Here is a 17,115-nt window from a genome sequence, read left to right as displayed (position 1 = left end):
GCTAGGTGGCGAGCATTTCCTTCTGGGCGGGATGAGGAGGACACAGGCCGGCAAAGTTGGGAACAAGAATGGAAGGGGCGGAGGTGACCTAGGCAGATAAACCTCCAGTTAGAACCTCCAGACATGGAGCGTGGAAGCCATTCCGGGCAGCTTGGGGCTCCTGGGGGAGGGTGCAGGGGCGTAGTGGCAGGTGGTGTTGACAAGGTAGGTTGGGGCTGGGCTGTCACCAGTCCAGCGTACTGAGAACTGTCTGACACCTCTCCATGTACTTCACGGTGTCATAGTACGAGGGGACTCGCCAAAGTTCATGGGAAAATGGAATGTAAAGAGGCGTTTGGTCCAGCCTAGGTGGCACAGTCAAAGCCTATTGGCTTGCAGTGCTGGAAGCCACGTAGCCTACCACAGGTCTGGACCCCCAGGGCAAGCTGAAAACATGCAGGCACACACGTGGGCACCCACGATCCTGACGCGTTATCTGGGGAAAGGGCTCATGGAATGACAAGCCATGATTGAGGGTTCTTCTCTCTTTCTCTCTTACACCTGTACGAACTCTTATTATTTAAAAATTTTTAAAAGCATAATTTTGCTCCAAAAAATTGAAATCCCTGCAATTAATGATACACATTTTCCATGAACTTTTTGAAGCCCCCCCCCCCCACATATACTCCACCGCAGAATTGCTGATTGCTACATTCACAAAGTAGCGTCTTCTAAAAACCCTCAAGAATAAATGTTTTCAGGAAGTACTCTTGTCACCTCTGTCACTTACTGGGAGAATGACTACGGGCAAGTTGCTAAAGTTCCCTGAAGGGAAGAGGCAAGGCCCTGCCATGCCAGCCTCAGCCTTCAGCCATATTACCCAGGAGGTCACTTCCCTGAGTGGACAGCCTCTCCCAAAGACCCAGCTCCTAGAATTCACCCGCTGGCTAGTCCAGAGGGCAATGCGCCTGGTCTACTGCAGAGACTCTCCGATGGTCTGAGGCCCCGGACTCAGCTTGAGCGAGGAGGGCTGACTAGAGCAGAACATGCCGGTTACCGGGAGGTTGCCAGACTTGTCCTGAGCATTCCCGACCAGCGAGGTGGTCCGTCCCTCATGGGCTCAGGAAGAAGGAGGAGCTAGTCTGCTTTGAGGAAGCTGCAAGCCCTTCATGGGGCTGATGGGGGCTTCTTCCTCCATTTCCAAAGGTCAAGCTGTTCCCTTCACAGGCCCATGGGGTCCTGGGCCACCTGCACCCACAGGACGTTGGGAGAAGGTTCTGGGAGTAGCCTGGGAAGCAGATTCATTCCTGGGGTGGGGCGGGGAGGAGGGCTTAAACAACAGCCCTGCCCACAAGAATGACCAAGCACACAAAATCCGGGAAGAATAAGGGATGACCATGGAGGGGTGCTTTATGAAGAGGGCAGCTAAGCAGAGGGCACTGGAAACACTTAGCTGGGGACACACGATAAAAAAATAAAGTTGCGAATTGTTGGGAGATTGTTTTTTTCATTTTTGGTCTATTCCAAACGAAAGCCACTGGTGGTGTGTCCTGTTCTGTCCACCTGACAGATTTCCCAGGCAGCTCCCACAGGAGACAACGTAGCCCGGGCTGTGTGAACTGACCCTTAAGTATTTCTGCGAGCTGGCCTCCCTGGCAGCGTTGTCAGTGGCGCAGAGATTGGTCTGGAGGGGCCGCGCTTCCCGGGCTCCCTCGGTTGGACTGTTTATCATGGCAGCAGCTGAGGATAAGCCGGACACAAAGAGGATTTGTGTCTCAGGAGGCCCGGCCCTAGAGACGGAGAGTGGAGGAATTTTCTCATTAGAAGGAGTCAGTGGTGGGACTCTGGGCGTTCATCGTGTGCCCCAGTACGAATGGCAGCAGGGAGCTCGGTGTCCTGGAGGGGGAAAGTACTGGAAAATGCTTTCTCTGCACTACCTGACGTTGCCAGAGTGGATTCCCGAGAGAAATGAGAGACATCAAGTGTCACCTGCTCTTGAGAAGCTTTTCCAGGGGGCAGGGAGGGGGCACCAGTAAGGCCTAGTGGGACTAGGTTCCACTTACAGGAGAGCCACAGTGAGGGGCTCCAGATGGAGCACCCCAGTCACGGTGGTGAGTCCACAGCACTGTTGAGTGGGTGTAGCCCAGGGGACCCCAGCATGAAAATCTCAAGGAAAAGCCTTCACGATCAGCAAGGCAAGGCTGGGCTGGGAGGCTCTGGTTGGGGATGGGAGTGGAGAGAGGACAGAAAGCCCAAGCACGCGGAGTTCTAGAGTACTCCTAGGACTCTCCCAGGACTCTCTGATCACCTGGGGGCTGGGGGTTCTCAAGTCTGAGAGCAGTCAGGTGACCAAGAAGGAGTCTCCGAGGTCAGGGCAGCGTCCGAGCTGTGGTCCTGCACTAACTGATCGTGTCAGCTCTGCACATCCCTGGAAGTCCCCCCTGCACAGGCCCGCGGCATGAAGGGCTTCGTGGGTGATCTCATGGCCGGTTTCCCTCAGCAACAGCTATGACAAGGGCATCAAAAAGTTCATGGAAAAGGTGCGTGGATTTCAATTTTTTTTTTTTTAACTAAAATAAATTCATACTTTTTTTGGGGGGGAAAGGTTTTTGCTATAGGGCACGTGCACTCACCAGAAAGAGAGACAGAGAAACAGAAAGCGAGAAATCACCTCCTCCCTCCCTCAGGGGGATGGCCACGCCGCAATCCCTTCTCCTCCATTCTCCTCTCAGGACCTTGGACACACATGCACACGCGCCCGGCGTGAGTTTAAGTCACCGGGTCCAGGACTCAAACCATAGTCGACTGCAGAGGAGTTCAGTGACACAGCCATTACACCAACTACTGACCCCAATGAAGTCATACTTCCACTCCACTTTTCCATGAACCTCCCCCTTAATATGCCTTGTGAGCCGAGCACCCTGGAGGGCAGATATGATGGGATGCTCATCCCCTGAGCCGGCGGGAGAGGGGCCCTGTGTCACCGTCCTCCCTAGACAGCACTCAGTGCCTGGCAGGCGAGGGTTTGGCTATAGCACCTGAATAAATGCAACTGCACCAGCTCCTCCACCAGGGGCTCTGCTTAGAGCACAGCATTTAAGAAAACAGGACACATGCACATCCACTTTTACAGTTCATATTTTCCTAAAAGTGTATTTTTACTCCACAATTTTCAGACTTGGTCTTAGCCCAAAATGACTGCTTTGCAGACTAGGGAGCGGAAGGCGTGTCAAAGGCACATTCCACCTGGATGACCGCAGAGGCGGAGCTGAAGCCACCCGAGGGGAGAGAATGGTCTTCGGAGCACTGGGCTCTACAACGTCGCTATCGTGAGCGTTGCCCATGCTTTTTTCCATGCACGGGACACGCGGAATTGGTTTCTGCGTTTCTCTGTTCTCCCTGAACAAATACGCTGCACCCACTGCAGAAAAGCCAGCCGCCTCTGAGCCCAGTAATCTGCTGCTTCGCCTCCTCTAAGAAGTGAGGCACAAGCGTAGGGTGAGGTGTAGAGAAGGCAAGGGACTTAGCCTGCAGTGCTGACTTGTAGGATCAGTTCACAACCTACGTAGCCACGGCAGCAAGGGAGAGGGCTGGGAAGAAGGTCCCACGTCCCCCCTCGGAATTGTGCGTAGTTTCTGGGACACACTTCACGCCCTTCTCGCTTCTTCTCTACTGCCCTCTTCTAGAAGAGGCTAAGGGCCTGGCCCATTTGCAGCCGAGGGAGTCTGTTGGCGCCTAGGATCTGACAGTGGCCTGGGGGCAGTAGTGGGCAGAGGCACTTCCAGGTCAGCACTGCTGCAAGCCCTATGCTCTCGGTGAGCATCAGTCCAGGCTGTCCCAGTCCGGGGAGGCTCTGGGGTCATGTGGCAGGCAGTGCCTAAGTCAGCAGCTCTGGGTGTTTTGCTGGCATTTACGGCATGACTCTCTCTGATAGATGGTCTGGGCCCTCTCGGAAAAGTGTACACGTGAACACACAGCTTCATCCCTTCTTGGTGCACGCGAGCTTAGCCAGGTTATGAATCAGTGGCCTAAAGAATAATCCAATGATGGGACTAGCAGGGGGTGTGGTGGGTAAGGGGCTGGAGTCCCATGTAGTCAACTGAGGTTCGAGTCTCAGACCCAGTGATTTGAAACTCATGCCAGGTGCATGTGCATGCATATCCAAAATTTCAAAAGGAAAACGGAGAAGGGATTGTGACGTGGTCATTCGATTTCTCACTGTCTGTTTCTCTCACATGCCCTATAGCAAAAATAACTCAAAAAAAGCTAATAATCTGATGGTCACCTACATCTCTCCCAGCTTCCTCCTGAGGGTCTTCCTCTGTGTGCCATGTTGGTGCCAGTGCAGACGCGCCATGCACCTTGGCTGCAGTGGTAGGTTGGGTTGGCAGACTGACTCTCACAGTGACCCGTCAGGAAAACAAGTGAGAAACTCTCTATCCTGTAAAGGTCTTGCGTTGGAGGTCTGTCCGCAGCACCCAGCCTCCTCACACACCCACCTTCCTCATTTCTCTCTTCCAGGCTCACGAAGAGAAATAGCGAAGCCCTCCACCGACGAATCTGCCTTGAGGAAACCAACCAACCACTCCCACCAGTCAGGAGGAAGAAAACAAAACCAGCCAACTAAACCAAATGATTTTATTGTGCAATTTCCTTCTACCAGAAAAGTACTAAAAATATAAATATTAACTCTCTAGAAAATACTCAGAATAGATCATCTTCTTGTGCCTCCAAACTTCTTGTTCTTTAGAAGGCGATGAGTGGCATGCATGTGCGTCTTCACACCATCCACACTCGTCACACCCACATCCCTCTGTGCGGGGCAGTCCAGTTCATCCTCCCGCCAGGTCCCAGAAGCTCAACTTGGACTCTAAAGCTATGTGGGGAGTAGGGGGTTACGGCGGGGTGGCGGAGTAACGCGGACAGAAAAGACTCCGAGGACCCAACTTCCTTGCATGGACGGAGAAGCTGGGTCCTTCATCCCTCCTGCCCCACACTGCCCTCATGTGGACCGGGCTATCTGAAGGCCGAGCTCCCAGTGAGGCTAGACCCTCTACAAGGGGCAGGTAGGGGTGCAGTGGTCCTGCGGCAACCATGGGAATGTCAGACTGTGGGGATAGAAAACGGTGCCCAGGCCTCAGCAGGCCCAGAAGTCGTTCCTGCTGGGCTTGGCCATAATGTAGCCCCCAGCCCCAGGCAACGTTTGCAGCATCAAGGCCAGACTTCAGTCTGAGAGGCTCCCGAGGTAGCAGCATCACCCTGCGGCAGGGGATGACATAGTTGGAGGCAGCTAGAGATTGGAGCGGGGTCTTAAGGCACCTTATTCAGTATCAGACACAGTCTGAAGAACTCTGGGGTCACCCTGGCAGTGGTCCTGGGAAACCCTGGTGGAAGCGCCTTGCTAATCCCGGGTCTGGGGGCCAGAAGGTCAGCAGGGACTGGCTGTGGTGCGGAGACAGGGTATATATTAAGCAAGCTGGGCCAAGTGGCTCCCATGTCACCTGGCCACAGCCACCCTGGCCTCGGAGAGGAGTAGCCTCAAGTGCAGTTGGCTGCTCTGGTCCCACTAGGAGCAGACCAAGCCTCGGGCATGGAGGGCTCAGACGATTCTGGGCTTGTTCTCACAGCTTGTGTGTTTGGTCTCTATTTCCAGCTCTGTGTGTGTTTGTGTGATACCCAAACGATCCTGGAAAAACTCAGGGGGCCCCAGATGCTGGTCCTGAGACCTTCTCTTCGACATCAGGACTGGATATGACAGACTAGGGACGTCCCTGGAGTCTGCATAGGCACTAACAGCCCTGCTCACGCCACCAAGACCTGCAGGTCTGGCAGCAGAGACCCTCGAGGCGGGGAGGAGCTCTGCAGTGAGTGTGTGGAAGACAGGGAAGGAGCGCTGGGAAGGCTGTGCGAGGCTGCCCAGCTGCAGAAGCAAGAGTGCAGACACCCACGGCCGGGCGAGCCCACTGCAGCTCCAAGCTCTGCAGGCCTCGGCCTGGATGCTGCACACGGCAGGTAGGGAGGGGGCAGGAGCTTGGGATGAGATGGGCTGGGATGTGGGCCCTGCTGTCCTGGAGCTCATGGGAGGGAGGCCAAGCACTGTCACTCAGCCTGCCTGGCTGGACGTGCCATTCCCAGTCTCCTCCCAGGAAGTGGCCACCTTGTTCAAGAAAAGGCATGTTCTCTTCTTGCCGCAAAGGCCACCAGGGTTGGGATCACCCCCTTACAGGGTCTCCTGGACACAGGAAAACAGCACGAAAGGACCCCTGGTGGGAGACAGCAACAAAAAAGTGGGTTAACCCAGGAGGGCAACACCAATGAGCCTGGACAGAGCAAGTCAGTCCCACACCAATCCTGGAAGCAGGAGCACCGCAAGACCGCTGGCATCGGACCAAGGAGGAGGCAGGCCAGAGACCTCCCCAGGGGGCCAGCTCTGCAGAGACAGCAGCTTCAGCACGAGCACAGAGCACCCTGCCCAGTGAGCCGGGGCCAGCCTCTGCGGTTCTCACTGCGTTCCAACCGAGCCTCCCTCAGGCCCTCGCCCCTAGAGTTGCATCATCTTAGGCTCTGGGTGGCCCTGGAGAGCTGCTTGGGCCCCCCACTCCCTGCTCCATCTTGCGTCCCCACTACTTCTGTGCTCAGCTCTCTTAGGGCCACTCCAAGGTCCTGGGCCCTCCCAGCAAAATGAGTATACACTGCTGCTTCTTCAGGGCCTGCCTGGCTCTGTCTTCACACACAGCGAGGGAAACCCTGATCTTTCCTCCGTGCAGGAGCTCACGTGGTTCCCCAGATGTCAGGCAGGCAGGGGGACTTCATTTTGTAGTCTACATCAGACCAGTGGGGGAAGACCTTGAGAACCCTGAGCGGCAGGTTTGAACCCTGGATGAATACTTAAGGTCTCGGGCCTGGCAAGCATCTCCCCAAGGCAGAGGTGGGGTGGGAGACGGGGACCTACACTATCTGGGACCAGATAGGAGGAGCCATGGCTGGGCTGTGGTCAGGGGCTGTGGCTTTCTGGGCAGGGGCCCATCATCAAGCCAGACCTAGCATTCCTCAGCCAGCCCAGTCCCTTTGAGGCAGGGGACTCCTGGGCCTTCAGGGAGGATAGAGAAGGACCCAGAAAGTGGGAGGGAGATGAACAAAGAGAATCCTGCCAAGACCCTCATCCTGGGCAGGCCCTGCCATCCATGGGGAGCCAGGCCGAGCTCCAGTCTCCTGGGGCTGCAGCCAACACCAAGAGAAGCTTGCAGAAAACGAGGTTCAGAAGAGTTGGCAGCCAGGTCCTTTTGCCATTCTGCAGACAGGCTCTTTCGCTGGACTCCTCGTGGGCTTCCAACCCCGCGGCATCCACATGGGAATATTGGATTCTGATTGGTATCCCATGACAAGGAAGACCGAGGGCAGGGAGAGCTGGGGAGGGCCTGTGTGTGCAGCAGAGGAGAAAAGGGACGGACGACAGGGCAATGCTTGGCAGGGACGAGAGGAGGCTCTACTCAAAGGACAGCAGGTCCGGGTGAGGGCCCTCGTTGTCCAGGCTGGAGGTCCGTGCCCGGGGACAGGGGCTGCTGCCCTCCCAGGAGTCCTCCAGGCTGAGGGGGCTCACGCTGAGCTGGAGGCCGTTCCTCTCCATGAGGCCCGGGGAGGAGGCCCTGCTGTGCTCAGTCACCTTCAGCTTGGACTCATCCTGGCTGTCCTTGTGGATCAGGTCAGGTACCGACAGGGAAACCTCGCCATTGGGCAGGGCCTGGGCCCTGTCTTCTTCCATGGTGGCCTCTGACCGGGAAGCGTCCGCAGGGACAGGCTGGGCGGGGGGAGGGGAGTCCTGGGGCTGCCCGGGTGGCAGTTCAGTCCCACACTCCAGACTGCTCAGGACAGGCTGTGAGGAAATGAGCATGTCCTGGGTGGTCTTCAGGGCCCGAGGGGTTCGCTTCCTGGCTATGGCGGGTGGAGGATCCAGACGAGGGAATGCTTCCTGCAGAGCTGACCTGGAAAGTTGAGGATAGGAAAGCTGTCAGAACACAAATGGCGTCCCTGGTGTCAGAACTCAAAGGCAGCTGAAGAAGGCCACGGAGGGAGCAGCTCTCACGCACGTGTGCCTGATACCCAGAGCTGTCCCAGGGACCCTGTCGGAACACAGCCTTAGACAACGGGCACTGCCACCTGACACACGGACGGCTTCCGTGAGGAGTCCCATCTCTCAGACCGCCTGTCCAACCCTGGACTGATGCAACCTGTGCTTTTACTCCCGGCAGCCAAGGACAACTATCCCCAAACAACTGGGCAGTCCTTCCTCATTTTCCTCTTAAAAATCCTTACCTCCCCTCACCTCGCTGAGACTACCCTTAGTTTACTATGGCAAGTGTATTCTGCATCGCAGCTCCCAACCCTGAGTAAGTGTCGGATTTCTTTTCGCATCTCCCTCTCTGCTGTGATCCTGACCAGCTGTTCATCTGTCTGTTTAGGGCCCATGTTTTTGTTTAGGGCCCATGTTTTTGTTTAGGGCCCATGTGCTTGCTGAAGAGAGACAGAGAGACACAGAGAGAGAGAGAGAAAGTGAGAAATAAGACCTTACCGGGGATAGCCACAGCCCCTTCTCCCGCATCATCCCCGGGATTTTGGCCAGTATGCGCAGGTGCCTGGAGTGTTTTGCAAGCTGTGGAGTTGGCCAGGTGGAATCTAGAGCTTTAACCCTGACAACCGGCTGACTCCTCTCTGCTACTTAGAGGCTGGTGCAATAAACACACGTGCTTTAAGGACAGTGAGACACCAGTCCACGCTGCATCCTCATTCCTCTAACTCCCAACTGCACATCCTACTCTTCTGCCCAGGGAGTGCCTGACCTCGGGGGCTCTCATTCTGGGTTCATGTGCAGGTCTCAGCCACTTGAGCGCAACACTGGCTTTGGCCTGTTGTATCCTCCCTCAGTGCTCACGGCAAGACATGCTGCCTCCAGGAGACAGGACAAAGCCTCCTCATGACCCATCTCAGAACAGAGCCTACGCGACAGCCCGTGGTGGACAGTGCCACCTTAGGCAGAGGTGTTCCAGAGGAGGCCTGGGAAGGAGGGCTTGGTCAGAGCTGGAAGATGGCAGGGCTGCCACAGCAAGAGTCCCCTCACTGCCCAGGAGGGTCTCGGTTCAGGGCAGCCTCAGGTGGGGCCGGGCAGTAGAATCCATCTGGGGCATTTCAGAGCCATCGTGGGTTCAAATGGAGCTCTGCCACGTATCCACTTTCTGCTTTCAAGCCGCTCACCTCAGCTCTCTGAAACGGAGTAAGATCTCCCTCCCGGGGCTCTGGTGCAGGGTCGGTAAGAGGAGGCGACTGCAGTGTGTAGCACAGGGCTGAGGGGCTGAGGGGCCCTCCACACATGTCAGCTAGGGGGCCTGACGGGAAGGTGACGTGGTGCTCATGGTCACTGCGATATTCTGCGCTGCCGCCCCAGGAGGGGGCGTGGGGCGCTGAGGTCTCCCTGTGGTCTGGCTGAGTCTGGGGTGCAAAAGCAGCATGAAGCATAGAGCCCTCGTTGGGGGGGCACGCACACACATTCTCTCTCACGGAAGAAATAAAACACAAAACCAAAGCCCTTCAGCTGTGGTCATGAAAGTCGAAGCTAGCCCCTGCGAGCGAGTTCCTGTCCTCAGGGCCGTTCTCTCATGTGGAACCCCAGGACTGCGGGGACACTGGCGGTGCGAGGACTCACCTGTCAGCCTCCAGCCAGGCCTCTGACGCCTCCTCAGCCCCGCTGGCCAGCTGGGCTCCCACGGTCATGTTGATCTCCGTCACCCCCACACTGCCAAGGCCCGAGGGCTCCTTTCTCCGCAGGAAGTCATTCACTTTGGCCCCCATGGCTTTGCCCAGGTTCTTGAGGTGCTGGCTGCTGCCCACCCAGAGCCCCGGCCCACCAGGTTCTGTGGAGCCCAGGGCTGCAGAGCTGGGGGCCGCAGGCCTGGACAGGTGTGGGAAGGAGTGGCTGGGCTGGAGCTTGGGAGTGAGGGCTGTGTTCAGGTTCTCAAACATGCTGTGGTCAACTAGAAGCAGAGAGGGGAGAAAGAGACGGGTGAGAGGAGGGAGGGGGCCGCTGACCCGGTCAGCCAGCCTTCCTGTCCTTACACCACGCCCCAAACAACACTTGATAAGGCTTTCGAAATAATCAACAAAGAGCCAGAAAAGGCACCCTTGAATTTTCTGGAGCAGTTTTCTAGATGGGACATGGAACTGGAAATTCTAGTTTTGCTCCACCCAAGTTAATCAGTGACTAACCCTAGCCATGAAAACATCAACGTATTCCTTTAAACTTGCATTCTTGACTCATGGCTTGACTCCTTTACCTTGGGGTCACCAGGCCCTTTGAAGTAAAAAAAAAAATGAGGATGAAGCAACGAGACGTGATGTTGCCACAGTGCCCTGCGCACACACCGCGCACTCCGATCCAGGCCTGCGATGGAATCCGGTGGAGCGTGGCAGGTATGGGCTTGGCCTGGAAGCACCCCATGAGAGCCACGTGTGCAGCCTATTTTCTCCATGGGAAAGGGGCCAGTAGTTCCTCATGTCTCCTGAGGTGGCAGCACGTGTGCAGAGATGCCAGGGGTGACTCAGAGCCCATTCACAGCAAATGCAGGAAGCAGAAGGAACTTGACACGCTAGCTCACCTAGCCCTCCTGGCACGCTGGTGAGGTGGTGTGGTAAGGTTCACGGAGGAAGTGGGGCTGAGACATGCGCGTCCATGCCTGAAGCCACACAGCTGTTTGATGGTGGGGCTGGAACTATCAGGTGGTTGGGAAAGACATGACATATTTTTCAATGCAAAAATGCATCATGACTTCCCCAAGGCCCCTACGGAACTCAGGTCTCCTAAGGCTCGGGGCCCTTTCCACTACTTTGGCTTATCTTGGATGGAATAGCTGCCTCAAGATGTGTGGTAGATGGTCTTTCCCTCAGGGGTCTCTCTTTGGCTTCAACAATGAACTCAAAGGGCTGGAAATAGACCCATTGGCTTGTCAATATTTGCAAGGAAAGGCCATGTCTCATTCGTCATTGTATCTTCGACATGGGGGTTATAAATATTCTGACCTGAATTGCTAAAACCCCATCCTACAGGTGGAGAACGGTGGAGGCCGATAGAGTAGCTCCATGGTTTGCTGTTGAAATGGCTGGGGCTTCAGACTCGACGCCACACTGTCCACACACGTGCGCCGGGGCGTCCGCGCCCCACCTGGTCATCTGGCTCAGTAACCAGGGCAGCCAGACTCACTCTGGGACCCTGGAACTGAGTCTGAGGTTTCTGCCCATACCAACCACTCCAGGCCTTTTGTCAGTCTCGGGTTAGCAGAGGGACATTTGGTCATTAGGCTCCTCTGCTTGTCAACACCCCCGCGAAGTGTCTATTGTCACTAAGCTTTTTCAAAGAGTAATTGAGGTCAGGATGTGTTTAATTTTTGCATAAAGGAGTTAGTTCTCTTTGCCCTGCACTGCTGAGTCCTGGGTCAACAGGAATATTTCTCTCTCTCTCTCTCTTTTTTAAAAAAAGAATTATTCATTTAATTTTATTTTTTAAATTATTATTGTTTTCTTATGACCAGAGAGAGAGAGGGCAACGGAGAAAGAAAACTTCCAGGTCCAGAATTCGAACCACAAGAGGTCATGTGGGAGTCCAGCACCCCAACCACCATGCCACCTGCTAGCCCCCATGTTTTTCTTTTATTTATGGTTTCAATGAAGATGTCCCCTTGGGGACAACTACCCAGGCAAGCCATATTCAGATGGCACAGAGAAAACATGAGAGAAGATCTCTCTGCAGATGGGCCCCACGGCCTCCACCTCTGTCACTTTCCCTAGCCCTCATGCAAGTGAAGGTTCCACTGTGGGTGGGGGACATGCCAGGGAGCTCAGATTACAGCATCCCTGGGACCCAGGGCACAAGTGGCTGGGCTCTGAAATAGACCCGCCACACCAGCACATGTCCCCAGCACCCCCAGCAGGCAGGGCATTAACCCCTGATCATTCTCCTGAGTGCACGTCTGACTTTGTCACCCACTTCGGCATCATTTTCCCATCACCTTCCATGTCCTTCTCATTTTCTCCTTAAGAGGTCACCTGCAAACTTGCAAAGACCTGGAAACTAAGCCTGTTAACTATCTTTCCCAATCCCAGAAAGTACATGGAAGATGCATGTTATGAAAAATACACATGGAGTTCAGGCTTTCATCTTGTGCCAAAATAAACTCATACTTCAATTCCTATGAACCTTCTAGGGCCCCTTCGCGGCGGATGGGCCACGAAGAAACCACATGAAATGCTCAAGAGGGATACATTGCGGAAGGTGAATTTCTGGGGTGCTTTCCTTATTGGTTTAAAATGAATCTTCAGGGCCAGCAGGTGGCATGGTGGTTAAGGTGCTGGACTCCAACATGGCTGGCTGCAGTTCGAGTCCCAGACCTGGCACACACACATATGTGTGTGTGCCCAAAATCCCAGGAAGAGATTGGAGGGGAAGAGATTGCAATGTGGCCTTCCCTCCTGGGGGGTGATTTCTCACTCTCCCTCTCACTGTCTTTCACACATGCCCTACGGTAGAAAATCTAAAAACATTAATGGGAACCAGCAGTTGGCGTAATGGCTATATCGCTGGACTCCCATGGAGTCGACCACGGTTCGCGTCCCGGACCCGGTGGCTTAAAACTCACGCTGGGCACGAGTGAGCGTATGCCCAGGATCCCAAAGGGAGAATGGAGGAGAAGTGATTGTGGCGTGACCATCCCCCCTGGGGGGTGATTTCTCGCTTTCTGTCTCTATGTCTGTCTGTCTGGCGAGCGCACGTGCCCTATAGCGAAAAAACCATTCCAAAAAAAGAAAAAAGAAAAAGAAAAAAAAGAAAGAAAATCTAAAAACATTAAGTAAATAAAGTGACTTTTCAGAGCAGAATACACTTATTTTTAAAAATGCAAGCACAAAAAACACCTGTCAAAGTGACTTGCAAACTGGGCCCATATTATTTGAAACCCACGCTCCTTACATAAACGTGAAGAGCTTGCAGATCGAGCAGCACGATGGATTGATTCCCCCTGCTTCTTTCTCGCCACCCTTCGCAGCGTAGTCTATAAAACACACTGAATTCTTGAGCGACCTAAACACAGCCTGTCACATGCTCTCTTTACCACCGTCTCCATCTCTCTCACTAACATGCCTTGTCTCTGTCATAAAGGGGTGGTCCCCAAGGGGCCATGGCACTGTAAGTGCTTTTTATCTTCTCGGACGCCTCGCTCGGGGCCTTGCACAACGGCAGTCACTGAATAAGTTAGTTTAATCCAAGTTGACTTTTACATGAATTTTTACAAATTGATTGCAGGATGGGCTGACGTTTTAGAAAAACTGCTGCAAGTCGTTTTCCATTTACAAAAGCCACTCAGAAGCCCCTCTGAGGAGTGCTCTGCGGGGGCTGTTGAGGTAGGACCAGGAGGAACTGCCCTTCCGTGGCTGTGGCTTCCTCCATCTCCATGTCATCTGAGGGGACCCGGTGAGCCCTCTGCCTGCTGATGGCTCAAATGACCTCCACACTCAGGACGACTCCTGCCTCAGGGCCAGAGGCCTGGCCGTGCAGGAAACAATGGCGATGAAGATGCGATTAAACCCCAGCAGGTGGCCCACCCAACGGCACCCCCAGCATGCACATACTCAAGCAGAGAGGGTATCTGGGGACACAGGTCATCCACGAGAAAGAGGGGTCTTACCTGTCCGAGAAAGGGGCTCGGAAAGCAGGTGGGAAACAAACGAGAGAGAGACACAATTTATGTAGTGACCAATTACTTCGTGTCACCTCCTGCCTGGCCAGCAGCAGCACACGAGAGAGGACACGGCAGGTGAGACAGAGGCCCTGTGCCTAGGAGTCAAACAGACCCGGGAATGACCAGGGTCCCAGGATCTGTTTAATAACTAAACCAAAACAGAACGTTCAACACTCTACAAACAGGACTGAGGGAGTCGGCCTCCCATATTTCCACCCCATATTCCGAGTCCCCTTCACATGAAGTACAGTTGTCTCTTGGCATCCATGGGGACTGGCCCCAGGATGTCCCGCAGACACGAACATCTGTGGGTGCTCAGGCCCTTCACACAAAATGATGTGGCATTCACACAGCGCCCACACGCACCCCGCCCCCCCAGATTTTAAATCGTCTCTAGATTACGCGTAAGAAATGTCAGCATCAGAGGCAAGTGAAAAGAAAAATAGATAAACTTCTTGAGCAGCAATCTTTCAAGGAGTTGCCTCTTCCCCCTTTCATAACCATCAGTGTGGCCTGGAGCAACAGCTGGGGATTCCATCTATGGGTGCAGAACCCCCAGAAACAGATCGCATGGATCTGGAGTTCCTGGAGGGCAGTGACAGAAACAGGACGAGCCCGGACAGAATGAAGCTCTCGGCGCCCTGGGTCTGTGAGCATTACTCACTGCGACGCTGCTCTGCACGTGCACATCCCCGGGTTCCAGCCAGGAAGATGTCCAGCCCCTCCGACTCGGAGTGTAAACTATCATGAAGGGAAAACCACCTGCAGAGATGTCTGCCCATCATCACAGGTAGGGAAGGGTGGAGGGGGATTAGCAGTCACACACACTCTCAGTCCCAGACCCGGGATTTCTCTCCGCACTATGCAGTGCCTTCCAAGCTGCTCAATATGGGACCTCAACTTATATGCCAACATGTTTCAACTCCAAGTCAGAAAGTTAAAGCAGGAGAGAAATCATGTCCTGTTATGTCCTCCAAATGCTGAAATAGGAGGTCTTCTGCATGTGTGTTGAAAATGCATATGAACAAAAATGTTCATATTCCGACTCGCCTTGTCCATGAACTTGCAGAAGTCCCTGCATACAGACAGGAAGATACCTCTGGAATCCAGTGGGCACAAGTGACTCCCACGTGCTCCGCACCTCTGCTGCAGGAGCCCGGCGCTCCTCGGGGAGTGGGCTGCATCTCTCCCACACAGCAGAAGTGGATCTACCGTGGGGATGGGCCCAGGCACTGTTATGGAGCTAGCTGACACAGTGTGACGATCTAGAGAGGGCACCTCCAGCTCAGCTCCCAGTGCACCACCATCTACCCCCATCCCGCATTCCACTAGGGTGCCAGGTTGTCACAGGACAAGAGCAGAGCACAGAGAAGGGACAGACTCCCCCTCTAGAGTCCACCGCCTTTCCAGCACGATGACATGAGTGAGTCACCCGCTGGCATGTTAGTCACTTGCTGAGAAGAGCACAAGTGACAGGAAATGGCATCTGGTCCCCACTTTTTGGAAAACACACAATAAGGTATTCATGTGGAAAAGAGTGATATTTGTAACTTACCTTCAAATAGTTCAGGAAAAATCTAAATATAGACACACACACGGGGCGGGGGGCTGGGAAGGGAGGACTGATAAAGCAAATGAGGTAAAACGTTCATAGGAAAATCCGGATCCAAGGTAGACGAATATCATTTGTACTAATTTTTGCAATTTTTATAAATTTGAAATAATTTTCAAAGAAAATGTAAAAAGAATACATATATGTGTGTGTGTGTGTGTGCGTGTGCGTATATCCCTAATTAAAAAAAAAAAAACAGAAAGTAAGACGAACAACAAAATACTCAGGGGCAGAAGTTAGGCAGATAAGGAAAAAGAGAAACAAAAAGGTCATTCAGAGAAGACTGAGGTCCCTAGGGTCAGGTGGTGGCACAGGGTTAAGGACACTGGACCCACATGAGAAAGGTCTTGGGTTCACATCTCAGGCCTTCCCTGGGAATTCTGGGCCAGTGATTTGGGCTGGCTGAAACTGGGGTGGATCCTGGCGTGAAGACCTGGCCAATGGTGACTATTTCTCTGTCTCTCTCTCATATAGAAGAAATAAAATAAAGTTATTATTAAAAAAAAAGATGATGACAACGATGAGGTTCTCAGAGCTGGGAGGTGGCAGTGTCAACACAAAGTGTGTTAACAGACAATACTAAACATAAAAGGGACAAACGTCACTCTGTTTCTACTCTATCCTTCCTTCTCTCTCGGTATTCCCCACCAGGACAGGCCACTGAAGAATGACGCGCCACACCACCTTTACAAGTGTCCATCTCGCTCGCAGTACCTTTGTCCAGCTTCCAAGGAGGTAGCTAGCGAGTGGGTGGAATCATGTGACCTTGTGATGTCACCTGCACTCAGAATGTTTATCGTCTGGACAATCCAGCTGGCCTCAGGGAGCAGGCCTGGGACCGCCATACTCTGCAGTGGTCAGATTATGGAGAACTTCTCACTCCTCAGCATCTCTGGACCTCGAATCTCTTCCTCTGCCCTGAGCACGTTTCCCGACATCATGTCCTCACGTACCAGCTTACCAGGTAAACTCTGGTGCCATGAGCACTACAGAGACGCAGGGGGGGTTGTTTTCTTTTTAACTTTTTATTTATTTCTTGAGAGAGAGAGTCAGACAGACCCACATACACAACAGGGTCCTCATGCCACAAACCACCTCTCCACCTCGGCCACCCCACATCACTGGGCATGCATGTGTGCAGGGAGGGCTCAGGACCCTAACCTGAGGCCTTCCAATCTGGCTTCAGCATCTAGGTACACTGTGTTACCACTATACCACCAAGGCTGGCTGTGCAGGCTGTTCTTTTTTTTTTTTTTTTTTTTTTTAGTTTTCGCCATAGAGTGTGTGCACTTACTGAAGAGAGACAGAGATAGAGAGAGGGAAAGTGAGAAATCACCCCCCAGGGAGATGGCCACACTGCAATCCCTTCTCCTCCTGGGATTTTGGGCATGCATGTACACACATGTGCCCAGTGTGATTTTCAAGCTTCTGATTCCAGGATACAAGCTGCAGTTGGCTGTGTGGAAGTCCAGCACTCGAACCACTGTGCCACGAGCTGAAGAGACAGAGATAGAGAGAGGGAAAGTGAGAAATCACCCCCCAGGGAGATGGCCACACTGCAATCCCTTCTCCTCCTGGGATTTTGGGCATGCATGTACACACATGTGCCCAGTGTGATTTTCAAGCTTCTGATTCCAGGATACAAGCTGCAGTTGGCTGTGTGGAAGTCCAGCACTCGAACCACTGTGCCACGAGCTGACCCCTGTTTTGAGTTTTTTTTTTTTTTTTTTTTTATTTAGTCCCTCG

At 53.7% G+C, this 17,115-nt stretch overlaps 2 protein-coding genes and 1 long non-coding RNA gene across 11 annotated transcripts in view; 1 reads left to right on the top strand and 2 right to left on the bottom strand.

The window, feature by feature from the left end:
• Positions 1-4,603: 4,603 nt before the first annotated feature.
• The window catches only part of CUNH1orf226 (chromosome unknown C1orf226 homolog), a 112,804-nt gene continuing 100,292 nt past the window's right edge, over positions 4,604-17,115 (bottom strand). For 5 of the 9 annotated variants that reach the window (XM_027767489.1, XM_027767500.1, XM_027767504.1 and 2 more), the window contains 2 exons: positions 9,677-10,004; positions 4,604-7,961 (listed from right to left, as the gene is read on the bottom strand). In XM_027767489.1, coding sequence (XP_027623290.1) covers positions 7,466-7,961; positions 9,677-10,004 — 824 coding nt within the window. In that variant the 3' untranslated portion in view covers positions 4,604-7,465. Of the gene's footprint in view, positions 7,962-9,676; positions 10,005-10,236; positions 11,513-16,053; positions 16,109-17,115 lie in introns of those variants that run through there. The other 4 variants (XM_006142239.2, XM_006142240.2, XM_006142238.2 and 1 more) reach the window with 4 other exon arrangements.
• LOC114005694 (uncharacterized) lies at positions 13,023-15,521 on the bottom strand. The gene is made up of 2 exons (XR_003547537.1): positions 13,704-15,521; positions 13,023-13,561 (listed from the first exon to the last, which is right to left on the bottom strand). It is a non-coding gene; the product is annotated as an uncharacterized LOC114005694 (long non-coding RNA).
• Positions 16,067-17,115, top strand: part of SPATA46 (spermatogenesis associated 46) — a 3,924-nt gene continuing 2,875 nt past the window's right edge. The window contains exon 1 of the mRNA XM_006142241.3: positions 16,067-16,333. Coding sequence (XP_006142303.2) covers positions 16,141-16,333 — 193 coding nt within the window. The 5' untranslated portion in view covers positions 16,067-16,140. The remainder of the gene's footprint in view (positions 16,334-17,115) is intronic.

The sequence above is a fragment of the Tupaia chinensis genome, unplaced genomic scaffold (assembly GCF_000334495.1).
Source record: "Tupaia chinensis unplaced genomic scaffold, TupChi_1.0 Scaffold000070_1, whole genome shotgun sequence".
In the NCBI taxonomy this organism is placed as follows: Eukaryota; Metazoa; Chordata; class Mammalia; order Scandentia; family Tupaiidae; genus Tupaia; species Tupaia belangeri.
Note: the sequence above shows the minus strand (reverse complement) of the source record. Positions and strands in the feature narration are given on the sequence as shown.